Genomic DNA, 22,741 nt, shown 5'->3' on the forward strand with positions numbered 1-22,741 from the left:
GTCTAACATTGAAGGCAGGAACTTTTAATGAAGGCTCCTAGATTCTCTGTTTCTGAAAGCCAGATGCAGGACATCACAGCATCTCTAGCATTTCATAGATAAGTGTAAATATTGTTGGCTTTGCAATGCATGTAAATCCATGTTTGTGTAAACACATTGCTTCCTGATTCTAAAAATAGCCTGTGTTTAAACTGTAGAAAAGGCATTGGCTTGTATTGAAACTTGTTCTTCTTGTTTCATCTGACCTGATCACTGGTACCTTCAACCAGTGTGAGAGCAAATAAACATCACTTGCTTCAAAGACCTGCTTGAAAACATCTTCAATATTGCTATATTCCTGTGACCTGCAGATTAGACCATAAATCTAATCCATTCTCAGAGTGTCTGAGGTTGGACCCAGTGTCCAGTACCACCGCTCTGCCCGCTACCCAGAAGCTCTGGTCAGTGTGATAGGCCAGGGGGGATCCATCCACAGCACCCCTGATCTATAGTAAGAGGTCAGGAGTACCAGCCCAGGTACACCAGTAACAGAGTACACTCACAGCGTCAGTTACCCAGAAGAAACCCGGTACTGGATGCCGGTAAGGAGTCCAGTGGTGGCAGCACGTGTAAGCCCCTCCTACTGCTGCAAGAGGGCGCATTTGGGATAACGAAAGGTGGCAAAGTAAGCCCAGCCGGTTCCCAGCAACAGCAGACAGGGTGGCATAGGTGGTCCATCCTGTCACAACTTCTATCTTAAAAAGAGAATAACTAAATAAAATTGTGACCCCTCCCCTTCACCTCAAATTATGTTATCAACACCAGTGCTAGAGCCTGGGCTGTTCACCGCTAGAGCGAGTGGATAATGAGCGCGGAGTTTACGCCAGAAGCGGATCTAAACTTTTGGGGGAGGGTGCAGTTTAGCAGAGCACCCTCCGAGCTGACTCTCCCGGGCATAGGGGACCGCAAGTGCCACAAAGCTAATTTTTCTGGGCTGCATTTTTCATTCTGGGTCGTCAGTTCCACGGCGCATTAACGAACCGGCTAACATGGGACATGTATGTGGACAACCTCAGAGTCTGGCTCCTCAGCTCTCCAACTCAGCATTGCCGGGGTAACTATGTAACGCTCTGTGATATTCTATTAATGCATTGAGGCGATAAGTGATTATTAATATATCTGTGTGTCTATAGTAAACACGAGGTTTAATCTTTTGGATGGCACAGGATGTGTTACTAACGGCGGGTACACGGGGAGAGTCAGGAAACGGGCGACTTCAAAGGACAGGACATAGGATACAGGGTTTAGTTATATCTCACCAATACCTCTAAGCGTTCTGTATACAGACAATTCAAGAAGGATTGTGCAATCACCAGTGCGAGTTTCTGGACTGTGGCATTTGTCAGATGATCAGACATCTGAGTGTTCCATAACCCAGAGATAATACCTTTATCTGACGCACGCTGATGCCTTTGGCAGCCTCCGGTCGGCGCAGCCTGCTGGTCGGTTCAGGAACATCTCATAGGAGGTGTTGTGTCATACGGCTTGGGAGAAAGATAGCAGCAGGCTCTGGTTAGTGTTCAGCCCAGGATTATACATTTCCTAATGCTGGCGAAGATTCACAGTGTTTCATTACTAGCGTCTATCTGGCACTTGAAATGATGTCATGAGTGGAGGAGATTTGTCTCAGCTGTTCCCTACAAACTCCTCCAGCTATTATATTTGTGATGTCACAATCCCAGGAAGCCAGACAATCCCCCCATTCAGCACACAGTAATAATAATAATTATTATTAACATTTATTTATATAGCACCTGCATACTCCGTATCGCTGTACAATTGGGAGCAAACACAGTAATAATACAATACTGAGTAATACAGACAGAGAGGTAAGAGGGCCCTGCTCACAATCTATGGGACAATGGGAGTTTGATACATGAGGGTAAGTTCTATATATTGTTCCAGCTAGAATGCAAAGGTAAAAAGTTCTTAGTGGGCTGTGTGATCAGTCACACAGCAATGTTAGTCAAAGAGTTGTTGTCTTGTGTGATATGTGTAGAGGGTGATAATAGGGTAACCTAGTGAGGTTAAGAGGGTGGTTGAGGAATATTATAAGCTTGCCTGAAGAGGTGGGTTTTCAGAGAACGCTTGAAGGTTTGAAGACAAAAGGAAAGTCTTACTGTTCGAGGGGGGGAATTACACAGAGTGGGTGCAGCCCGAGCCCTGTGACTGCCCACATTCCTGCCCAATATAGAGGCAGTTAGAAATGTCCCTCTGGCACCAATATGAGAGCACGATGGCACTGCACAAGTCACTTACAACTTTTGCCCGCCCCCCAACCAATGAGACGGTGCTGGGAAATCCTGGACCAATTGGCATGCGTTGTTTCCCGGAAGAGCCGCACATATGACCGGAGCGTTTGATAGCGATCCTCCAGGATGGATTTTTACTCAAGAGCTCAGAGGAGAACTGGGAGCAGGACCCCAGCCATACAACACTATAGTGTACTATGCTCCATGCCTTTCCTTCTCTGATGGGTTATGGTGAATCTTTTACTTACAGTACAATAAGTTTTACATACCGGACACGTTGGCAAGTTGGTTTTAAAGCTGCACAACCACCCAGGGCTGCAATATGCAGCTATTTTTTCTGTGGCTCTGCCAGTTCTGTAATACACGATACCAGCTCAAGGCACTGTAAGACTGAGCGGCTGCACTGGGGCACCAGCAGATCACCTCCATTCCTCTGTTCAGTTGGTTGCACACTGTCTATTGCCATATATAGGTAGTGCACGGCCACTCAGTTTACATAATGCTTGCAGCCTCTAACTTCACCTCTACTCTCCCTCGCGGTCGCACTTAGCACCTAAACGCCTCTCTCATCCTCTGTTTCCTCCAGTGTTTCCCTGTCTACATCTAATTTTGAGAGTTGTAATTATGTAAATGTTTTGTTTGTATTTATATAATTTTGCCATTTCTGTACTTATTTGGCCATATTGTTGTACATCCTCCATGTCATTGGGCAATGGAGGGTGGGACACGCAGAGGTGAATTTCGACCTCAGTCTTGTGAAATTTGGACAAAATAACCCCGCGTAAAACCACCCAACACCCAACCTGTCCGAAACACCCACTTTGGACAAAGCTCCGCCTACTTGCATGTAAGCCCCGCCAATGGCGACAGTCTCGCCAAAATCAGGACAGTTGTGAGGTATGCTGATTCACAAGGCACTAAGAGGCCTCGATCCTAGTGATAAGTATGATATTTTATCTCTGCAATTTAACAAAAAAAACACACACACCCCCGATGATACTGGCACAGAGTGATAAGCGTTAACTCCATATTTGCCAACCTTTTAAAAGTTAAATCCCGGGAGATCTCGGGAGGGGGTCGTGGTTGGAGCGCGGGAGGGGCGTGGCGTGGTCAATCGCCCCCACGACAAAATGGCATTTTGTCACGGGGGCGCGGCCAAAATGACGCGATTCACCGCAAATCGCGTCATTTTGACGAGCAAGTTGCCGTATGCGGGATACTTGCCTGCTCTCCTGGTAGGCGTACCAGTACAAAGGCTGGCCCAGTGAAGGGGTGAGTTAATCATACTTGCCAACTCTCTTGGAATGTCCGGGAGACTCACAAAATTCGGGTAGGTCTCCTGGACATTCTGGGAGAGTTGGCAAGTATGGTTAACTCACCCCTTCACTGGGCCAGCCTTTGTACTGGTACGTCTACCTGTACCTGAAAGGCCAGATTTGGGCTGCGGTTCCTCCTTAAAAAAACAAACGGTATAATAATAGATTCATTAACTATCGATTTTAAAAAAAATGCTTTACTCTGAGAATAAAACCTTTTTTAAGGGTTTTGATCTGTTATCGCCCCTCCGAGATGGCTATAACACAACCACTATTTCGGCTGTACAATTACTGCAAAGCAACGTAACCGCCGCGTTAGAAGTGTGACGGTAATCCTTTGATGTATTGGGCCAAATAAAAATTAAGGAGTCAATTGCTTTACAGCGACGTGTGGGTCCTGAGATGTCTGTAAGACGCGTCCGATGTCTGGAAATCTGTTACTCGTTGACAATCGCTGCCTTAGAATGGGAACCAGAAAGTCGCTGTCACCAACATCAAGCGCTGGGAGAGTTTCCCACGAGTCGCTGCTCCTTTTTCCCATTAAAAAGAAACAGCGAGGAGATAAGTTCTGTTTGTTTGTTGGGATAAAGGCAGAATGAAATCTCCTGCAGGAGGAAATAGCAGAAAACCCTACGCCAGGCCTCTTATCGCCCAGACAGAGGAAACAGGACGGTGAAGGGGTTAACAGTCGTGTGGAATGGAAACCAAATGAAAAAACTGGTAAACAAACAAAAAACACATTTTGGAGTTTACCAGAAACCTGTATGTAGGTGTCTAATGTGTGACTTTACAGCTGTGTACAGGGATGTCGGTGGGCAGCACAGTGGCTCAGTGGTTAGCACTTCTGCCTTACAGCACTAGGGTCATGAGTTCAATTCCTGACCATGGCCTTATCTGTGTGGAGTTCGTATGTTCTCCCCGGGTTTGCGTGGGTTTCCTCCGGGTGCTCTGGTTTCCTCCCACACTCCAAAAACATACTGGTAGGTTAATTGGCTGCTATCAAATTGACCCTAGTGTCTGTGTGTCTGTGTATGTGTGTGTGTGTGTGTGTTAGGGAATTTAGACTGTAAGCCCCAATGGGCAGGGACTGATGTGAATGAGTTCTCTGTACAGCGCTGCGGAATCAGTGGCGCTATATAAATAAATGGTGATGATGATGATGTCTCACAAAGCATCCCTTATATTTCACCATTTTATGCATGTACAGTGGAACAATAGCCCTGGGCTCTGAGCTCTATTAATTGTAAAATAAAAATGTAATAAATAGATACAAATATATTTTTTAAAAATTAAAATAATTAACAATTAAAAAAAAACCTTGATTTAAATAATGAAGCATTTTTTTCCGCTGATTTTGTTCTGCAGAAGAAGGATTGCAGAGATCCTTGTTAGGTATCTTTACCATTCTTTATATATGGAAGCTTTCACCGATTGGTGGGGGCTGCTGTCAGAGGCACTTTGATGTATAGGCTGAAGCCCTATCTCCAGTAAAAACATCTGTTTTACGGGAAATAGGGCCCCTCTGTAAACTCTAGTTCTCTCTCGTCCATTTTTTAAGTAACTTGTCATCATTTATGCATAATTGAGTGCACCCAAGATGGCTGCCCAGCCCTCTCCCCTCTGTCTCTTTGTCTTGTCCGATTCCTATGTAATTTTGTTCCTTATGTTCTTTACCTATCACTTGATTGCACCCAATATGTCTGCTAATGCTCTACATCATCCTTACTTCTATGTCTATTTTGTACCATGTATTGCAAGTGTAAAGCGCTTTGAGTATTATGAGAAAAAAGCACTATATAAATATATATATATATATAAGAGCACTATATAAATAACATTTTGGGGCAGGGGCTGATGTGAGTGAGTTCTCTGTACAGCGCTGCAAAATTAGTGGTGCTATATAAATAAATGATGATGATGATGATGAAAATGACTATTACTATTTCCTCCCTATAATAAATAGACCCATTAATGTCTTATAACGTGATAGACAGATATTTATTCCACCGCTACATCTACCCACATTCCTTGTATTCTTCTTTCCAGGAGAAGTCGGTGGAGAGCAGCACAGCGGAGGAGACAGCGCCACCGTCCGTTGCTAAACTTGCCGGCATATTTGGCGACAAGGCGAATAGTCCCAGGAAGGAGGTAATTGCGGTGAATCGTTTGTGTATTTTGCACAATTAAAGACATCACCATTAAACATGGCCGACAACCACAATATGCCGTCTTCTACATTCACTTTCTCCAAATATTCTGCACATTTCAACCTTTTTTCGGGTTTTGTATATTGTCTGTTGTTAAGGGGGGCACAGTGGCCACCTTTATTCAAGTGTTCCACATTCATCTACGTTGCTTGACCTGTGTATACATCGTTACGCTTGCTGCACGCTTGCTGGACGCTTGCCGCACACTTGCTGCACGCTTGCGTCTGTATGAAACAAACTAGTTAAACATTTTATGGAACATTTTGCAGTCTGGTACCTCCGAGCTGGTGTCAGGAGCATCATACAAATGCAGAGTACCCTTCATGTACTTTCAATCAACAAGAGCATACCTGACATTTCTATCTCTGTTGATAACATGACCATAAATCCCACCCCACAAGCTCGCTGCCTAGGTGTAATCCTTGACTCACACCTCTCCTTTGTTCCCCACATTGACTCTATATCTAAATCATGTTACATACATCTAAAGAACATTTCCAGAATTCGCACATATTTCACGCAAGACACTGCAAAAACCTTAATTCATGCACTTATCATCTCCCGCATTGACTATTGCAATTCCCTCCTTACTGGTCTTCCCCAAAACAGACTCAAACCCCTACAATCTATTTTGCACGCTGCGGCAAGACTGTTTTTCCTTGCAAATCTTTATTCCTCTGTTGAATCACTCTGTATGTCTCTACACTGGTTGCCTGTTTTCTACCGAATCCAATATAAAATACATTTACTAACCTACAAGGCCATCAACAAAGCTGCACCAACATACATCTCCTCTCTTGTCTCAATATATCTCCCAACTCAGCAACTCCGTTCTGCACAAGATCTGCGTCTCTCATCCACCCTCATTGCATCTCCCATTCCCGGTTACAGGACTTTTTTTCAGGGGGCACACACTCTATGGAATTCTCTCCCTCGCACAATAAGACTTTCCTCTGGTCTACAAACTTTCAAGCGTTCTTTGAAAACCCACCTCTTCAGACACGCTTATAATATTCCTCTACCACCCTCTTAACCTCACTACATTACCCTATTACCACCCGTTACACAATTTCACAAAAGACAACTACCCCCTGACCAACATTGTTGTGTAACGGGATCATTTAGCTTATGAGTCACTTTTACCTTTGCAGTCTGGCTGGACTGAAATGCAAAATGTAGACTTAACCTAATGTATCAAACTCCCATTGTCCCATAGATTGTAAGCTTGCGAGCAGGGCCTTTGTTTATTAGTTTACTGTGTTTGTCCTCAATTGTAAAGCGCTACGGAATATGTAGGCGCTATATAAATAAATGATGATGATGATGATGATGATGATGATGATGATGAAACACTGCCGGTTAGTGTATAGAACTGATTCCACAAAGCTAAATCTTGTTCTTGAGCAGAGTTATCCATATAATCGCACCTATCCCACGTCAGCCGGGGACTCCTGGAATCCCCCCGGGACACTTGTATCCACCCTTATTCTGCAGCCTAGACCTGGTACGATGTCAGCAAATACACTTGTGTGATGCACAGAACGCATCCACTGTATCTATGGGTTAATGATCCTACTGATAATGTGTGAGATCTCCTTAATGATCGCTGCCAGAAGATTAAACAATTTCCCCGACAATTACTAGAGACTCGTCCGTGTCACCGTAATGAATAGGAAATCACCGTACTCCTCTAAAGGACAAAGGAACTGAGAACTGTAAACTAGATTTCAGTTGTGATGTAGACTAAAATTAATGCTCGTTGTGTCATTCTCTGGTTCCATAGATAAAAGCCTTATTACAGCAGCATAAAACTGCGCTGAGTAAACTGCCACATCGGACCCTGGACTACTGGCAGACGTTTCACGTCCATAGACCCAGCTCTTTCAATTTACGCACCGCATTCCTTTATACTCTTCATCACAGGGATTTTATCTACTGCTCGTTCCAGCGCCGGGTCTATCCTTACTGTGGAGATATTGATAACCCTATCCTAATTCTGCAGTACCTCTCCATAGACCGAGGGGGGGGGGGGGTTCTAGTGCCTGGAAACCCCCCTCCAAGCCTGGGGCACTGTATAATTGAGGTGGCTGGATCCTGATCCCGCTTCACACGGCTCTGCTTGAAAAGGGAGAGCTGTGTGCACCTAACAGTAGTCTATGCAGCATTGCCCATGTATATTATAGGGATAGGAAGAGTTGGAGAGCAGCCAAGCACTGTCTAAAAGTATAGCCACGCCCCCATGCATGCTGGCCACGCCCACTGGCGGCATGGTGTGGAAACTCTCTTCTACAAATCCTGCGTTTGCCCCTGCTCTCCCGGGTCCGACAATGCAACACTATGACTTTGGTTTTGTCTGTATTTCCATTTTGAGTGAATTAGGTCCCAGTTATGTCCATCCTTCCCATAGTCATCTCCTAGCCTCGTACTATCCCTGCGACTACATGCTGGATATAGTTAATGTTGTTTCTCCTCTTTGCCTCTTAGGTTCCGCCAGTCAAACCCACTCGAAGGAAACCGCCCTGCTCCCTGCCTCTGGCTAAACCCACTGTTACCAATAATGGGGACGAGGTAAGTGTCTCTCATTGCAGGGCTACTACCACCCATACGGGAGGGCCAGTGGAGGAGTTATTGCAGCCATTGTCTCCATACTGGCAGTCCTCTGACCTATGACCTTAGTAATAAGGGCTGGGCTCCTCGCTGCAGTCCTGCTCTTCTAGGGAACATGACAGTCTCAAAAACATGAGAGCTCTGATTTTAAAGCTACATTTCTGAGGTATCAAATAATTTGCAAGTGATAAGTGGGTGTTTTATACTGACTTACAGTGCGCCTGTCATGTACACACACTGGAGGCAGCCATTTTGTGGTCTGGACCAGTAAGCAGACTCTCAGTGTCCTCTTGAACAAATGTAACTTTATTTTGCATAAAGATAGAATAACGCAGACGTAAGACATTACATTTAAGGGTACTGCGTCGCAATATATATACATTGTGAAACATAATCAGACATATTTCATAGTAAATACATAATATATGGCACAAGATATGACATCTTACACTATACACCATGTGCTGAACTACATGAATCACTGTAACAAGTCATCAGTGTCAACAAGCAATGGATGTGAAGGGGCTAAAGGGGTTTGAGATCATCCATGTAATGTCTTAATGTTTACTAGTCGGCCTCTTAGAGGGTCACACTCTACCAGCGACATCACTGAGGCCCTGACTGACTCACGTTGTAGAGGCCCAATTTATATTCACACTGGTTCCTTGTGGATTGATTGGCTATAGTGAGAGGTGGTTATCAGAGAGGAGGAGAGGCGCAGGTCCGAGGCCGATGTAAGAGGGCGTAAGGGCGAGTCTGTCTGGAATGCAAACGAATGAGGATCTGAGCGATTCCAGCTAAATACTGGCCACTCAAATGCACATGCAAGATTTTACTTGGAAACACACTGTGGTTAGAGGTCCCTTACTGATTAAGGACTGTGGCCAGACATTGACTGAAATATGCCAGCACACAGCAGCATGCAGTGAGCAACTTCTAATTAATATTCTTAGAAGACAAGGATAGACAGTGTACCCTCCTCTGTAACATAACTATTTTTTCTGGTTTAATTCTACATTAAGATTCCAACTGGGGGTTAAACGAATGCGGTCTGTACACAGTATCATTATTTTCTGTAGTGGGACAGAAGGACGGTTTAATTCTTGTATTACTCAATCATCTTCATACTCCTCTGTTATTTCCCCTTTGTACAACTCAGACGGCAGAGTCAGCTGGTAGAAAGAGGAAGATAATAGTCTAAGCAGTACATTGTCTTCTCTGCGGTTAGAAAGCTCACCCCGATCTCTATGCAGTCTTGTAATGTAGCCAGTGTTACATTCTGGATCGGTCTCTTTCTCTGCAATAAATCTGTACAGTGAAATTCCCTGGTAGAGTCTTCACTCCATTTATAAAGGACCCGGATGGCTCAAGGCTCCGTCCTGCAAGAACCACTCAACCTGGAAGCTGCCACAATGAAGCCTATTAATTAGGAATCAACGTTGTTGGCCTTGGCAGACCTCTGTTGCATTCTGGGAAACATTAACTTAGGGTGGTGCTTGCACAGGCAGTTATGGGTTCCCCTCCGAGTACCCCCTGTCTGTACCAGCAGATGTTGAGCAGGAGACCGGGACAGACAGTATTATCCCAGTGCAACCTCTGTGAATTATTATCATAGGAACGATGCTGCGTTCACTTCTTAGCCATAAAATATTACTACAGTTCTAAATGATCTACCATTGAAACCTCTCAAAACAAGAAAGATTTGGATGGCAGTGGACAAAGTAACGGAAACACCCGAGGGATACCAAGCATATTGAAAGCGAGGGCTTTCATGTGTTCATTAAGGGCATAACATCCCAGCATGTTCAGGGGCAATTATAGAAATGCAGAACTGCCCCTGTTACCTATAATTATGGCTGCAAGAGGAGACCTCTGTGTCTTGGCCAGAGGGGTGATTGTTGGGGAGCATTTGGCAGGAGCTTAAGCTATCGATACAGCTCAGTTTGTTAATGTTTCACGAGCAACGGAGTCTAAGGTGATGTCAGCCTGGAACTCATCAGAAAAGGACAACAGTAGATGGAAGTGAATACTTCAGGATTGTGATACTGGTGCACAGAACAGGTGACTTCAGGGTAACCGACAGCAGCCAATGTCAGCAAAACCGGTTCAAAGTAGGCCCCAGAGAGCAGGACATGACCCCTCTTCATCATATCACCTGTGATCCCAAAATGGTTTGGTGAGCAAGACACGGATGTCCTGGTCTTCTCAGTCACCAGATATGAACACAGCCGAATATTTATGCAGAGACGGCGTTTTCCACCCCCATCAACTGGGCGTCAGCTGAGAGATTTCCCTGCGGATGATGGTGCCGCATCCCTCATGTCCAATCCCAGACAGTAGAAGATCGTTGGCTCAACATCCTATTAAAGAACTTTATATTGGTGTTTCCACGTTTTGTCCACACCTTGTATATGACCAGGAAATTGCTGTATAAGGAACAACTTCACCACTCACCGCAATCCGCAGATTCAGTGGTCACCGTGGGTTTCCCTCCGAAAATCACTGTCCGTGTGTCACAGCTTCCTGGGGATCGCGGCCCTTAGAGAAGGACAACTTTATAAATTCACTTTAACAGAGTAAAACATATTTTTTTTTAGTACAAGCCCTGATTTTGTGCCCAAAGGTGCAAATCCAAAAAAGTACACAAGAGGGTGCGGCACTAGCCCTCCTCTAAAGAGGAAAGGCCCTAATCTCTGACCCCCGAGATCTAAAGGTCTCTTAGGGGGCAGGGGTCTTCAGACCCCCTTCGCCATAAGGCTTGGGGGGGCCCTTTTAGCTCTGGGATCTGCCGAAGCACCCAGGGCACGACAACTTGCCCATCCTCCGGGAGGGAGGGCATCGGTGGGTTCAAGAGGGCCAGAACCTCAGGGCCACACAGCCCATCCAGTAGATCTTTAGGGAATGCAGAGCCCATAAGGGCATACCTGGACCCCTAAAATCCGTGAAACAAAAAACAAATAATTGAAAGTGACAAACAAGGCTTGTCGTAAATAACAAATAAAAAAAGTGCCATTTGGTTCTGGCTCAGCCTAATGTCTGGGTTATTACAAAAAAATTATAAAAAATCTAGATTCAATTGGCTTAGAATATCGATCGTTTCAGAGGTCAAATACCCTCCGAAAAACTAAGAATGCTTTGAATGACCCGCAGATTGAAATCAGCTTAAAATACTTTCAACATGTTGAAATTTAAGCTCTGTTTACATTTTATCTTTTAGCAAAACACAAACATCATAGTGAAAATGACATTATTATATAACTGTTGGTGTTTTATCTCAACTGACAACATGAAGGTTCCTTTGAAGAATAAATAACTGCAGTAAAAACATAATTATTACACAATTGCGGGTTAGAAAACAGACCGACATTTGAAGCGACTGCGAGTACATCTTGAATGTGATCTTAATGAGAAATATAAAGACGGCTTTAGCTGTGTGTAAAGGAAGCATTGAGGGTATATTTACTAAACTGTGGGTTTGAAAAAGTGGAGATGTTGTCTATAGCAACCAATCAGATTCTGGGGCCTGATTCATCAAGGTACGCAAACGCATACGCATCTGTGTTTCATACTTTGAGTGACGCAAACCCTTATATTTGCGTTGGAGTTTGAGATTGAGTTGAGTTTGAGTGCCGTATCTGCTCTGTTTGCGCTGCGTATGTGGTGTTTTACGTAGCTCAAGTCCCATTTAGCAGATGCGTTTGCGATCCTTAATGAATCAGGCCCTAGAATCTGATTGGTTGCTATAGGCAACATCTCCACTTTTCAAATCCGCAGTTTAGTAAATATATCCCTTAGTCTCTGCCTTTCCCTGTAATCACTCATAATCATAATTATTTTTATGCTGAATGAATGAATGCAATCATGTCTACATGGTAGCACAGTGGTTAGCACTTCGGCCTGACAGTACCAGAGTTGTTTGTTCAATTCCCAACCCGGGTCATGTGGATTTTGTATGTTCTCCCTGGGTTTCCTTCCACTGTCCAAAAACATACCGGTAGTTTAATTGGCTGCTGACTAGATTAACCCGGGTCTTAGGGAATATAGACTGTAAGCTCCAATGGGGCAGGGACTGATGTGTAGAACAAATATTCTCTGTACAGCGCTGCGGAATTGGTGGTGTTATATAATTCTAACGCACTTATAAATGCTAAACCGTAATAACAGATGGTGAAAAAGGTGCAATGGATTAAAAATAGGGACGTTTTAAGTGACAAATCTTTAAAAGCTGAGGCTGTTCCTGGGAAATGGGGATAGATGGCTTCAATGAGTGCATGAAATAGACACCTGGAATCTGCTTCCTCCTGTGTTTCTATACTGCAAAACACTGGGGGTTATAATATGTCGAATGTTGTGGGAATCAGTACAGACACCCACTAGTTGGCAGACGCTGGTTTTTATTTAGCTTTGCTGAGGTCTGGAAGCTGTTAAGCTGTTTTACATATAATTGATGTGACAGTTCCGCAGTCTGTAATTGTTTTGCCAGTCTAAGGTCGGGTCTATATGGGCGATATTGTGGAACACATTTGTCTGCAATTAATTGCATGAGACTAAGTGTATGATCTGAGAGCACTGCAGCCCAAGGGACCGACTGCATGTGACAGTGTCAGGCTGCACGGAGTACAGTCTATGCCATTTATCTCATGCAATTAATCACATTACAAGGTGGGACCATTCCCTGGCTGATAACACCGCGCATGGGATACATTGAATAGAAGATTAAGGATGGACACATAGTAATGTTATCCAATGACATTCTGATCAGTGTCAAGGGACAAGTATCACATTAATTCCCTCTGTTCCCCTTGTAGAAGATGTCTCCATCTCAGCCCCAGATGCCTAAGATCAAGGTGAAGAGTTCTCCTCTAATAGAGAAACTGCAGGTGAGTGACAGGAGGTAGAAGGGTTCTCCTCTAACAGAGAAACTTCATCTATTGCATTTAATGGAAAGAGAATAGTTTTCTTTATATGTTTATACTCAGACCAGACTCAGGACACTTGTGGCTCTCCAACTGTTGGAAGATTTCATGTCCCAACATGATGGGACTTGTAGTTCCCCAACTGTGCAAGAGCCATACCTAGGTACTAGTAGATATTTTATTTCCTTGGGGTGTGGTGACCTTCCATTCTGGCAGGTTCCCCGAATTACTGTACCTCTTTTCTTCTTCTAAGGTGGGCTGCTTCACTGATACCCCTCTCATATGAATTTCCCATTCAGTTGAATAGGAGGGGCATCGACAATAGTTGTATAATCATTTTCTATTGTCTTCAGACAAGATAATTTCTTTCTTTTATTTTTTTAACGCGGAGTTTTGATTCACATGGAAAAAAATATAGATATTGTGCCATTAACAAAACAGCGCCCACTTGTTAGTCATTAGCAGAAGAAGAGGCGGTGATGGAGGCAATATGGCGATATAGGGTTGTAGAAACAGTGCAAACCAAAATAAATATTTTGGTGAATTTCGTCTTCAGATTTCGGTAAATTTAAAGGTAGAGCAATCTATATGGCGATAGATGATCCTGTGCTGTTTCTCTGTTCCTGGCTGTCTATCCAGGATTTAGTTTATAATTCGGCAGAACCCTTAGGATTTGTCAAATAAATTTCCCTGTGATTTAGGCCTTTTGGTTTTGCAGATGGGTTTTTCTATTTAAAATCTGCAGCCTTTAAATCAATAGAGACAGGACAGAGGATCAGAACTATGTTTCCCATTCACATACAGCTGCTTTCACCTCATTAGGTCTCATCAGTGCAAGACATGGATTTTGGCTGCTGTAGGGATTTGAGTTGGGATCAGCCAGAGCATATAATGGGTAGCGGCATGCAATGATACTAGCAAACCATGTTACTTAATATAACACTAAACGTTTTTTTTTTTACTTTTCAGGCTAATTTGGCCTTCGCTCCCGCCTCTCTTCTCCCCGGAGTGCCCCCGAAGAGCCCCGGACTGAAAGTGATGGCCTCTCCGTTTAGCAGTCCTCCGTCAACACCTAACACGCCCGGTAGCCAATCTCATGGCAGTGAACCAGAGGAAACGCCTGTCAGTTTTGAACAACCACCAGAGGGCGCTCATCTCCAAAGCTACACCAAGGTCACTGCTGTAGAATATGTAACAATGGCTGGACTTACAAACCAGTTGGACCGCTTGTGATTGGCTGTTTGCTATTGCACCTCTGATGCTGATTGGTCCTTTCTTTATCACTCAGGCATATTCTACTATGCTTTTGTGTGTGTGTTTAAGCAAAACTTTATAGTACACAAAACGAGGATGTTTCTGCTGTATTAGAGAGGTCTTTTACGTTTTATTGATGCTTAATAGGGTAAATGTGTTTGTTGTACATGAAACATAAGGATAGCAACAAAGGCAGGAGATAAGTGCAGCCTTCAGAATCTAGTTACCTGCTTTCATTTCCAAATCGATCATAACAAATCTCTGTAGAGTGTAATATACCAATTATCTTCTCTATTTCCCTATCCTCCAGATCCGTACAAGAGGCTCCATAAAGCGAAGACCTCCAAGCCGAAGCTTTAGAAAATCCCAAACCGATATGGACTTTGATGTTGACTTAATGACCAAAACGGCTAAAGAAAATGGGGATAAGAAGGCAGAGGGGGACTCTGTTCTGGGGTTGAGGGATAAACAAGATCCATGTAACACAGAGTCAGCGCAAGCAACAGACACGGCGTCATCCGACTCGGCGAACAAGTCATCCGACTCGGCGGACAAGTCATCCGAGAGCCAAAAGAGTGACCCGGATAAGACCGAGAAGCAGGAGGATGTCGGGGAGACACCGAGAGAGGGCAGATTGGAGCACCAAGCAGGGAAACCAGACAGTGACCAGGGGGAGAAACCCGACAAAGATGACGGAAAACTGGACACAAATGAAGCGGACACACAGGTCACAAAAGAGGAAGATCTTACGATAAGCATAGAAAAGAGCGGAGAAGAGCCAAGGGAGGATGAGAAGAAGGATGGGAGCGGTGAGCACAGTAAATCTGATGGGGAAGTAAGTAGACAATCTTATTAACAAACTGCACATGCGCACAACCTAAGTGCAATACTCCCTCTAGTGGTGACCAGTGAAATTACAGCCCAAGAAAGTACCTGGACCATATACTGTGTATTGCAGCCAGAAATAAAGGGCTTTTATGAAAACTGGTGCAAAGTAGAAAATAAAAGCTAGCTTCTGATTGGTTGCTACACCACCTTATTCCGGTATTTATTAAAGCTCCCAGAGTCTGTGGTCTCTAGGTCTTATGTACTTATTACATATTACACACAGGTGTTAGTCTGCACATATATGTCTGTTTTTATAGATCTCTTGACATTGTAATATTCAATACAACTAACGTAATTCATAATGTGATGTTATTAGAAGAAGAGGGGTGGGGGTCCCTTAATATGGGGTTTGTAACAAAGATTGGTGCCGGGGGGACAGATAAGTTTAAAGGGAACTTCCAACCCTTAGATAAATGGTAGTGAATACAGGAAATGGTCCCCTTGGCGTAGTGATAATTAGTACAGTATATATCACACTTGTCAACTTTTCCTTGTTGTCTTCAGGGAGATCCCGGGAGAGGTGGGCATGCTGGGGCGGGGCTTGTCAAATTGCATAATTTTGACCCTGCCCCCCTAAACGATTGTCACAATTTTGGCCAATTAAGGCAGGGGGCGGGGCTAAGAGGATGCGATATTTGAATCATTAAGCCCCCCCCCCCCACCACTTATCTATTGCGGGAGCAAGAACTGGGAGGTTGCCCTGCCCTCCTGGGTGGTCTCCCAGAAATGCGGGAGTCTCCTAGACATTCCGGGAGAGTAGGCAACTATGCGTTAAAGAAAAGCAGCTAATGAATCTCTAGAGACTGAAGTGTCTTTTACATTTCTGTCTCCATTACTGAAGTCATGTTGTCTAACCTGTCAGTCTTTGATTAAATCTTGGTCTCCATGAAAATGGCCACCTCCATAGGCATCAATACATGGACATAGGACACAATTTCTGAACTGTGTCATCATGCCACAGATGGCGAAGTCACCCACGTCTTGTACTGGCTCAGCATCAGGGAGAATGCCAGACTCTTCAGGGAGTGAGGGAGATCACCCCTATTTCAGTGAATCTCCCTGACATTCAGGGAGAGTTGGCAAGTGTGGTATATATGAGATGTTGATACTATCTATATGCAATTATGCAATATAAAATATAAATTTTATTGCTTGTATAAGTAAGATATTATATAAATAAAGGTTGTAACTTATTAAGAAAATGTAATACCTTCTTGTCAGTAGCAAACCATAACACATCATAAACATAAGCACAATAAGCAGTAAAAACAAATGGAAAAAAAATACTCCAAAATCACTGTCTTTGGGTTGGTACCAAGAATGGTGCGTATGCCAGAGTGTCAGTCCTCTAGGAAGAAATATAGACAGTGATGTCAGTCTGGTTATGGTGGTGGGGCCGAGTTCAAAAGGTGACTCCAAATATTGCCAGGTAGTAGATCACCTAGTCCACAATATTTCAGTCTCTGGGTATAGAGCAGACAATTTGTTAGCAGCCAATTATCCTGCCAGTATGTTTTTGGAGTGTGGGAGGAAACCGGAGCACCCGGAGGAAACCCACGCAAACACAGGGAGAACATACAAACTCCACTCAGATAAGGCCATGGTCGGGAATTGAACTCATGTCCCCAATGTGAGGCAGAAGTGCTAACCACTGAGCCACCGTTCTGCCCTTAATGAGGCAGAAACGTACCCTGTGTAGGGCTTTAATGAGGCAGAAACGTACCCTGTATAGGGCTTTTCCTTCATCTCTTTCTATGAGGTGCTTATTAATAATCACTGCATGAATTTAATAAGAGTACTGTGTTTAAATGGGACGTCTGCCAAAAAGTACTTATTAAATACTCCCCCCGAATAGCAGAACAGAAGGTAATCCGATGTCTGTAGGTACAGAGAACATGTTTCTTATTATTAAACTTTTAATTGAAAAAACATTTATTTATGTTTCCGCTGGTACAAATGACTGCGTTTCTTACAGTATTAGGATTTGGGAAGTGAAAATGAGTGTTCTTAGTTGGAATAGTCTCAAGCCAACCCCTGGTGACCCACATGACCTGCGGCCTGGCGCTCAGTGTCAGCATTAAATCGCTGCAGCCGCACGACATTAAATCATCTGCTGAAACCCCCCCTGTCGATTCTCTGGAGGTAAGCTCTGCTGTATCATTGGATGAAATCGCAGGGCTTCCTTCCTATTGCCTTTCCACGCTAGCAGGGCGCTATTACTACTGTTAATGTGGAGAGAGCAATAACCACCCACACAGTATAACATGGGGGGGTGGAACGGGTACAGGTTTGCCCTCACACACTACCACATTTGTCATGCCATCTCTCACTCTATGGGGAGAATTCAATTTAACCTGAGGTGCAGCAGAGTGCCTCCGAAACATCCTCCAGGCACTCTGAGGCGATGCAACACCTTGGATGTTTCCCTGCACCGCAGGAATATCTGCGATATGGTACCCAGGAATGTACACAGTTGAACGTTGCGGTGACGGCAGATCGCACAGGATAGAATTCTCCCCTTAATGACACAATGAAAGGAGTATTGACCAGGGCGGACGCCTCTCATACATTATCAGACAGTGTTCTTCAATACACATAGATTCATTTAAGATTCCCCTATAACTGTATTGTGACAGGATGGACCGCCTATGCCACCCTGTCTGTTGTTGCTGGGAACCGGCTGGGCTCACTTTGCCACCGTTCCCTTTCGTTATCCCAAATGCGCCCTCTTGCCACAGTAGGAGGGGCTTACACAAGCTGCCACCACTGGACTCCTATACCGGCATCCAGTACAGGGTTTCTTCTGCCGCTGCTAACGTGTCTCATTGCTGGTGTACCTGGGCTGGTAACTCCGGACCTCTTACTATGGATCAGGGTTGCTGTGAATGGATCCCCCCCCCCCCCTGGCCTATCACACTGACCAGGGCTGCAGGGTAGCGGGCAGAGCGGTGGTACTGGAAACGCTTGGGTCCAAACCTCAGAGACAGCCGGTGAACGGATTAGATTTAGGGTCTAATCTGCAGGTCACAGGAATACAGCAATATTGAAGATGTTTCCAAGCAGGTCTTTGAGGCAAGATGTTTATTTGCTGTCACACTGGTTAAGTGTACCAGTGATCAGGTCAGATGTTGAAATTAGAAGAACACATGCTATTTTTAGCATCGGGATATAACCTGTTTACACAAACATGGATTTACATACATTGCAAAGCCAACAATATTTACACTTATCTATGAAATTTTTAAAAACCTTGCTGTGATATCCTGCATCTTATTTCAGAGGCAGGATACATACTAGCAAGTCAAAAGGTCTAACTGACATGAATACCTTCTTCAGACAGTCGCCGAATACACATTTCCACAGAACAACAAAAACCCAAAACAAGCCACTTCCCCACATCACAATACACCAAAGGCTTATTGTATCAGATATATACATAAGGCATTTCCTTTTAGCAAGGGTAAAACAGAAAAAGCAAATTTCAAAAGTAAGTGCGTTTGCAATTATATAAATAAGCGCCCTGCGCTATTTCCTTTAAATAAATTTATAACAGAAGTTAGTTATACTTGATCCAATCACATGTATGGTGTATAAAGGGGGCGCCTATAGTCAGGTAACAGTTTCAGGCAGCAATTTTTGGGGGGGGAATTGATGAAGGTCATTTTAAAAAAATGCCAATTTTCTTGATGCTAACGTCTAAATTAGTGGTGTTGTTGGTGCATCTAGTAATGGTTATAAATTACAATATTAGTACTTTGTTTAGGGTATTTTGAATAAGGGATGGAAAGGGGACACGGCACGGGCGGCACGTCCAGGCTCACCCCCTGGGTATATACGATGCTCTGAGATGTAATCTGATTGTTTATTTCCTTTAGGATAAACCCGAGAAGTGAACTAACGCGACCAACAGAGGATCACAGGTCTCGGCTGGGACAAGCAGCACATAGAGGATCCTGGGTCCGAGCTGCACCAGCTCCCAGCGCAGCGCGGCCCGATGGAGAACTCCTGCAGTTACATCGCCTCTGACCGTCTACTTCATGTACAGGATAATATTGTAGACGTTATGTAAACACTGTATAGCGCATCACCCCATGGTGACGTCATATTGTACCTCTCTTGTGTATCTGTAAACAGTGTTAGAGCCCATTTATTATTTATGCTTTCAGACCACGTCTATGGGGTGTGTTATATATAAATGGACACATTCCCCAATGTAAATACTGTGTATTCCTCTTCTGCGTCCATGTTATATATACAGCCCTTTGTTGTAGAAGCACTGTACTATATGTCTGTAATTCAGTCCCGTCTAATGTCAAAGAACGTTATCAGAACAGGCTCATTGGATGACAGGGAGCAATTACCACTCATGGCATCCAATCATATGCTAGCATTTATTAATTTAAGTTCATGTGACCCATGGCATCCAATCATATGCTAGAATTTATTGATTTAAATTCGTGTGTCCCATGGCATCCAATCATATGCTAGCATTTATTAATATAAGCATTAGAACAATCAAAGTCAATATTTGATTGGCTGTTATCAGTTGCACTATAACTATTCTGTGCATTATATTATCAAAGGAACAAGTAAATGTATGTCTCCCTCTAGTGGTGAAATGACTGTGGCTCACCCAGAGCTCTATCTAACATACTGTATTCATGACAGTGCAGCCTTTCAGTTATAGTGACCATCACTGGGGCAGTTCATGGTCATGATGATGATAAAAATACATTTATTGCAAATTATACAATATAGTTAGGATTATGTGAAAGTTAAGCTCTGTTATCAAATTATGATTTTTAAATGTTGCATTAAATTCTATTCTCATTAAACTCTGCAAAGTGGGGCTTAGCCAGAAATGTCTGAGCCTCATAGAAAAATTGCGACAGGGTCTTCAACGCACCATGTCATATCCACCACAATGTCTGCTCCATCCTGCACTGGTAGTAATCTGACATAATATATATACAGTTGTTTTCTGCTCATTATTTTCCAAATAATATAACTGCCTGGATACATTAATTATTAAGTCATAATGATGTTTGTACGTCAAGAGACATTTTTTCCTCTGGGACCGGGCCCCTGTGTTGCAGGGCCCCATAGTCATCACATGGACTGTATGGCTTTAGTTATGTCCTTGTCTGCAATGTTTCAGCAGATTTATTTGCTCATCACCCTGTTTCTCCATTTCCTGTACAGCGGGTTTCCCTGCTTGTTCTGATGTGACATTATGTCAGAATTTCACCACTGAAAATCTGAAACATAGAATGCTTGATCCCATTCTCCACAAGGAAACAACGACGGCATTTAGAGGCTGCGCAGCCGTCCATAGATATCACAGTTTTCTGTTTTTAAAATATGACGTCCTATATTCCGATTAGTTTTTCCTTTAAACGTACCCAGGCAAATCCTTCTGATCCAGGACCCTGAAAGCAAAGTTAATTGTCTTTAATATACTAGAATATTAAAAACAAAAAGAAAAAAAGCAAACAGTGGATTAAAACTTAAAAAAAAAGCTCTGCAAGTTTTTGTTTCCATTTTAGGATATCCGTTTTTGTCTCTTTGTTACGCTCTGTAGCCAGATACACGTGGATAAAAGAAAAACAACATAAATACAGTTAGTGTTAAAAAGCAAACGGAAAATAGGAAATCTGTGCTCATCGCAGTAATCAACAGCTTTCTTATAAATATAGCTCCAGCTTCCAAAATGGCGGCATCCATTGTAATCAGCAGGTACACTTAAAGGGGTCGATCAGTAGGAAAAAATATGGACCAGACAGGTACTGGATGTGTACAATGATCATTAGATGTATAAATCCTTTATGCAGTAAGATTACACTTGGCTGATGGGAGCTGTGGCCCCTTGTTAACCTGTTCTGGGAGCCACACCTTTATCTAATGCACCTACCGTAATTGTTCCCTGTACCCGTATAACTAGCAGAGCGACAATCAGCGCCAACAGGACTGAATATTAACACAGCTCAGATACAGACACAAAAGTGACTTGAGGCAAATCCTCAACACACTGTCTGACCATATTTACTAAGAGATTATTATTTATTTACCATCCCATACAAAGTCCTCAACACCACCCCTCCATTCATCTCAAAATTTATCTTGAAATACCTCCCATCACCCCCCTTATATCTACTTTTGACCCGCGCCTCACCTCTGGTAGCACCTCTCACTCCCGCCTACAAGACTTCTCCCGTGCTGCTCCGCACTTATGGAATCCCTACCACATCCAATCAGTCTCTCCCTCAGCCTTCACATCTATACACACTCTCTGATAACCAATCTCTTTATAAGAACTTACGTTATCCCATTTATACTCATACTGGTACACCCTGACAATTACCCTGCACCCACCTATACAACTCCATTAATGCATCCTCGCTGCAGTCCCAGACACCTCTCTGAGCCACACGCGTTTCTCTTGTTTCAGCTGTGCCCTCTTCCTATTAGAATGTGAGCTCTCCCATGAGCAGGACCCTCCCTTTGTTTTCACGTCTGCAATTATTTTGTCTACCTTTTATGTCTTGTTTTCCCAACTGTCTTGCGCTGGAGACCGATGTGTCGCCTTACAAATCAACCATAATAATGTAAGAGAAAGAAAGGTTTTATTCGTATAGTGATCTTCTGTCCACCATCCTAAACTAAGCTGTTTATTTACCTGTAGTCTTGGCCCAGACTGTATAAAACATGATCATCCGTCCATCGCTGGCTGTAAGAAGACACCAGAAACTGCGTGTAGCGATCGTCTTGTATCTTATGTGCTGTTTGTGTTGTTTTATGTTTACATTTTTGCCTCTTAGATATCATTTCTACAGTAGTTGTTAATAGTAACGGATGTGTGTATGGATATATGTACATCTTATCCCAGATTGTAAAGTAAAAAGGAAAGAAATAAATATTGTTTATAAGAATTCGTCTCATCTTTGAATTACTCCGATGAAATTTCATTGGTTGTTCTTGTCGGACCGAGTTATCCAAAATACTTTGTTTAAGCAGTTTCACTGTTGAATCTCAGATACATTTCACCGTGGCCTATTGATGTTGTTATCCACTATGGCTCGGTAATCAGAACTAGTTACTATATCAGATATAAGGGCCACTAACCCCGAGCGGCATGCAGAATGTGAGCCGCGTCTGCCAAAGCCCCAGGAGGGGTGACACATACAGGAGTCCAATTGTGACTTAGGGTAGTATATGGGATAAATTATATTGATATTAGAAGTCACCAAATAGTTCATGGAGCA

The 22,741-nt window shown here is 43.5% G+C and overlaps 1 protein-coding gene across 2 annotated transcripts in view; it reads left to right on the top strand.

The window, feature by feature from the left end:
* Window positions 1–22,408, top strand: part of RCSD1 (RCSD domain containing 1) — an 82,102-nt gene extending 59,694 nt beyond the window's left edge. For both annotated transcript variants that reach the window (XM_075197367.1, XM_075197368.1), the window contains exons 2-7: window positions 5,654–5,755; window positions 8,299–8,382; window positions 13,230–13,301; window positions 14,307–14,510; window positions 14,902–15,426; window positions 19,355–22,408. In XM_075197367.1, the coding sequence (XP_075053468.1) occupies window positions 5,654–5,755; window positions 8,299–8,382; window positions 13,230–13,301; window positions 14,307–14,510; window positions 14,902–15,426; window positions 19,355–19,372 (1,005 nt within the window). In that variant the 3' untranslated portion in view covers window positions 19,373–22,408. The remainder of the gene's footprint in view (window positions 1–5,653; window positions 5,756–8,298; window positions 8,383–13,229; window positions 13,302–14,306; window positions 14,511–14,901; window positions 15,427–19,354) is intronic.
* The last annotated feature ends 333 nt before the right edge of the window (window positions 22,409–22,741 follow it).

The sequence above is a fragment of the Mixophyes fleayi genome, chromosome 2 (genome assembly GCF_038048845.1).
Source record: "Mixophyes fleayi isolate aMixFle1 chromosome 2, aMixFle1.hap1, whole genome shotgun sequence".
NCBI lineage: Eukaryota > Metazoa > Chordata > Amphibia > Anura > Limnodynastidae > Mixophyes > Mixophyes fleayi.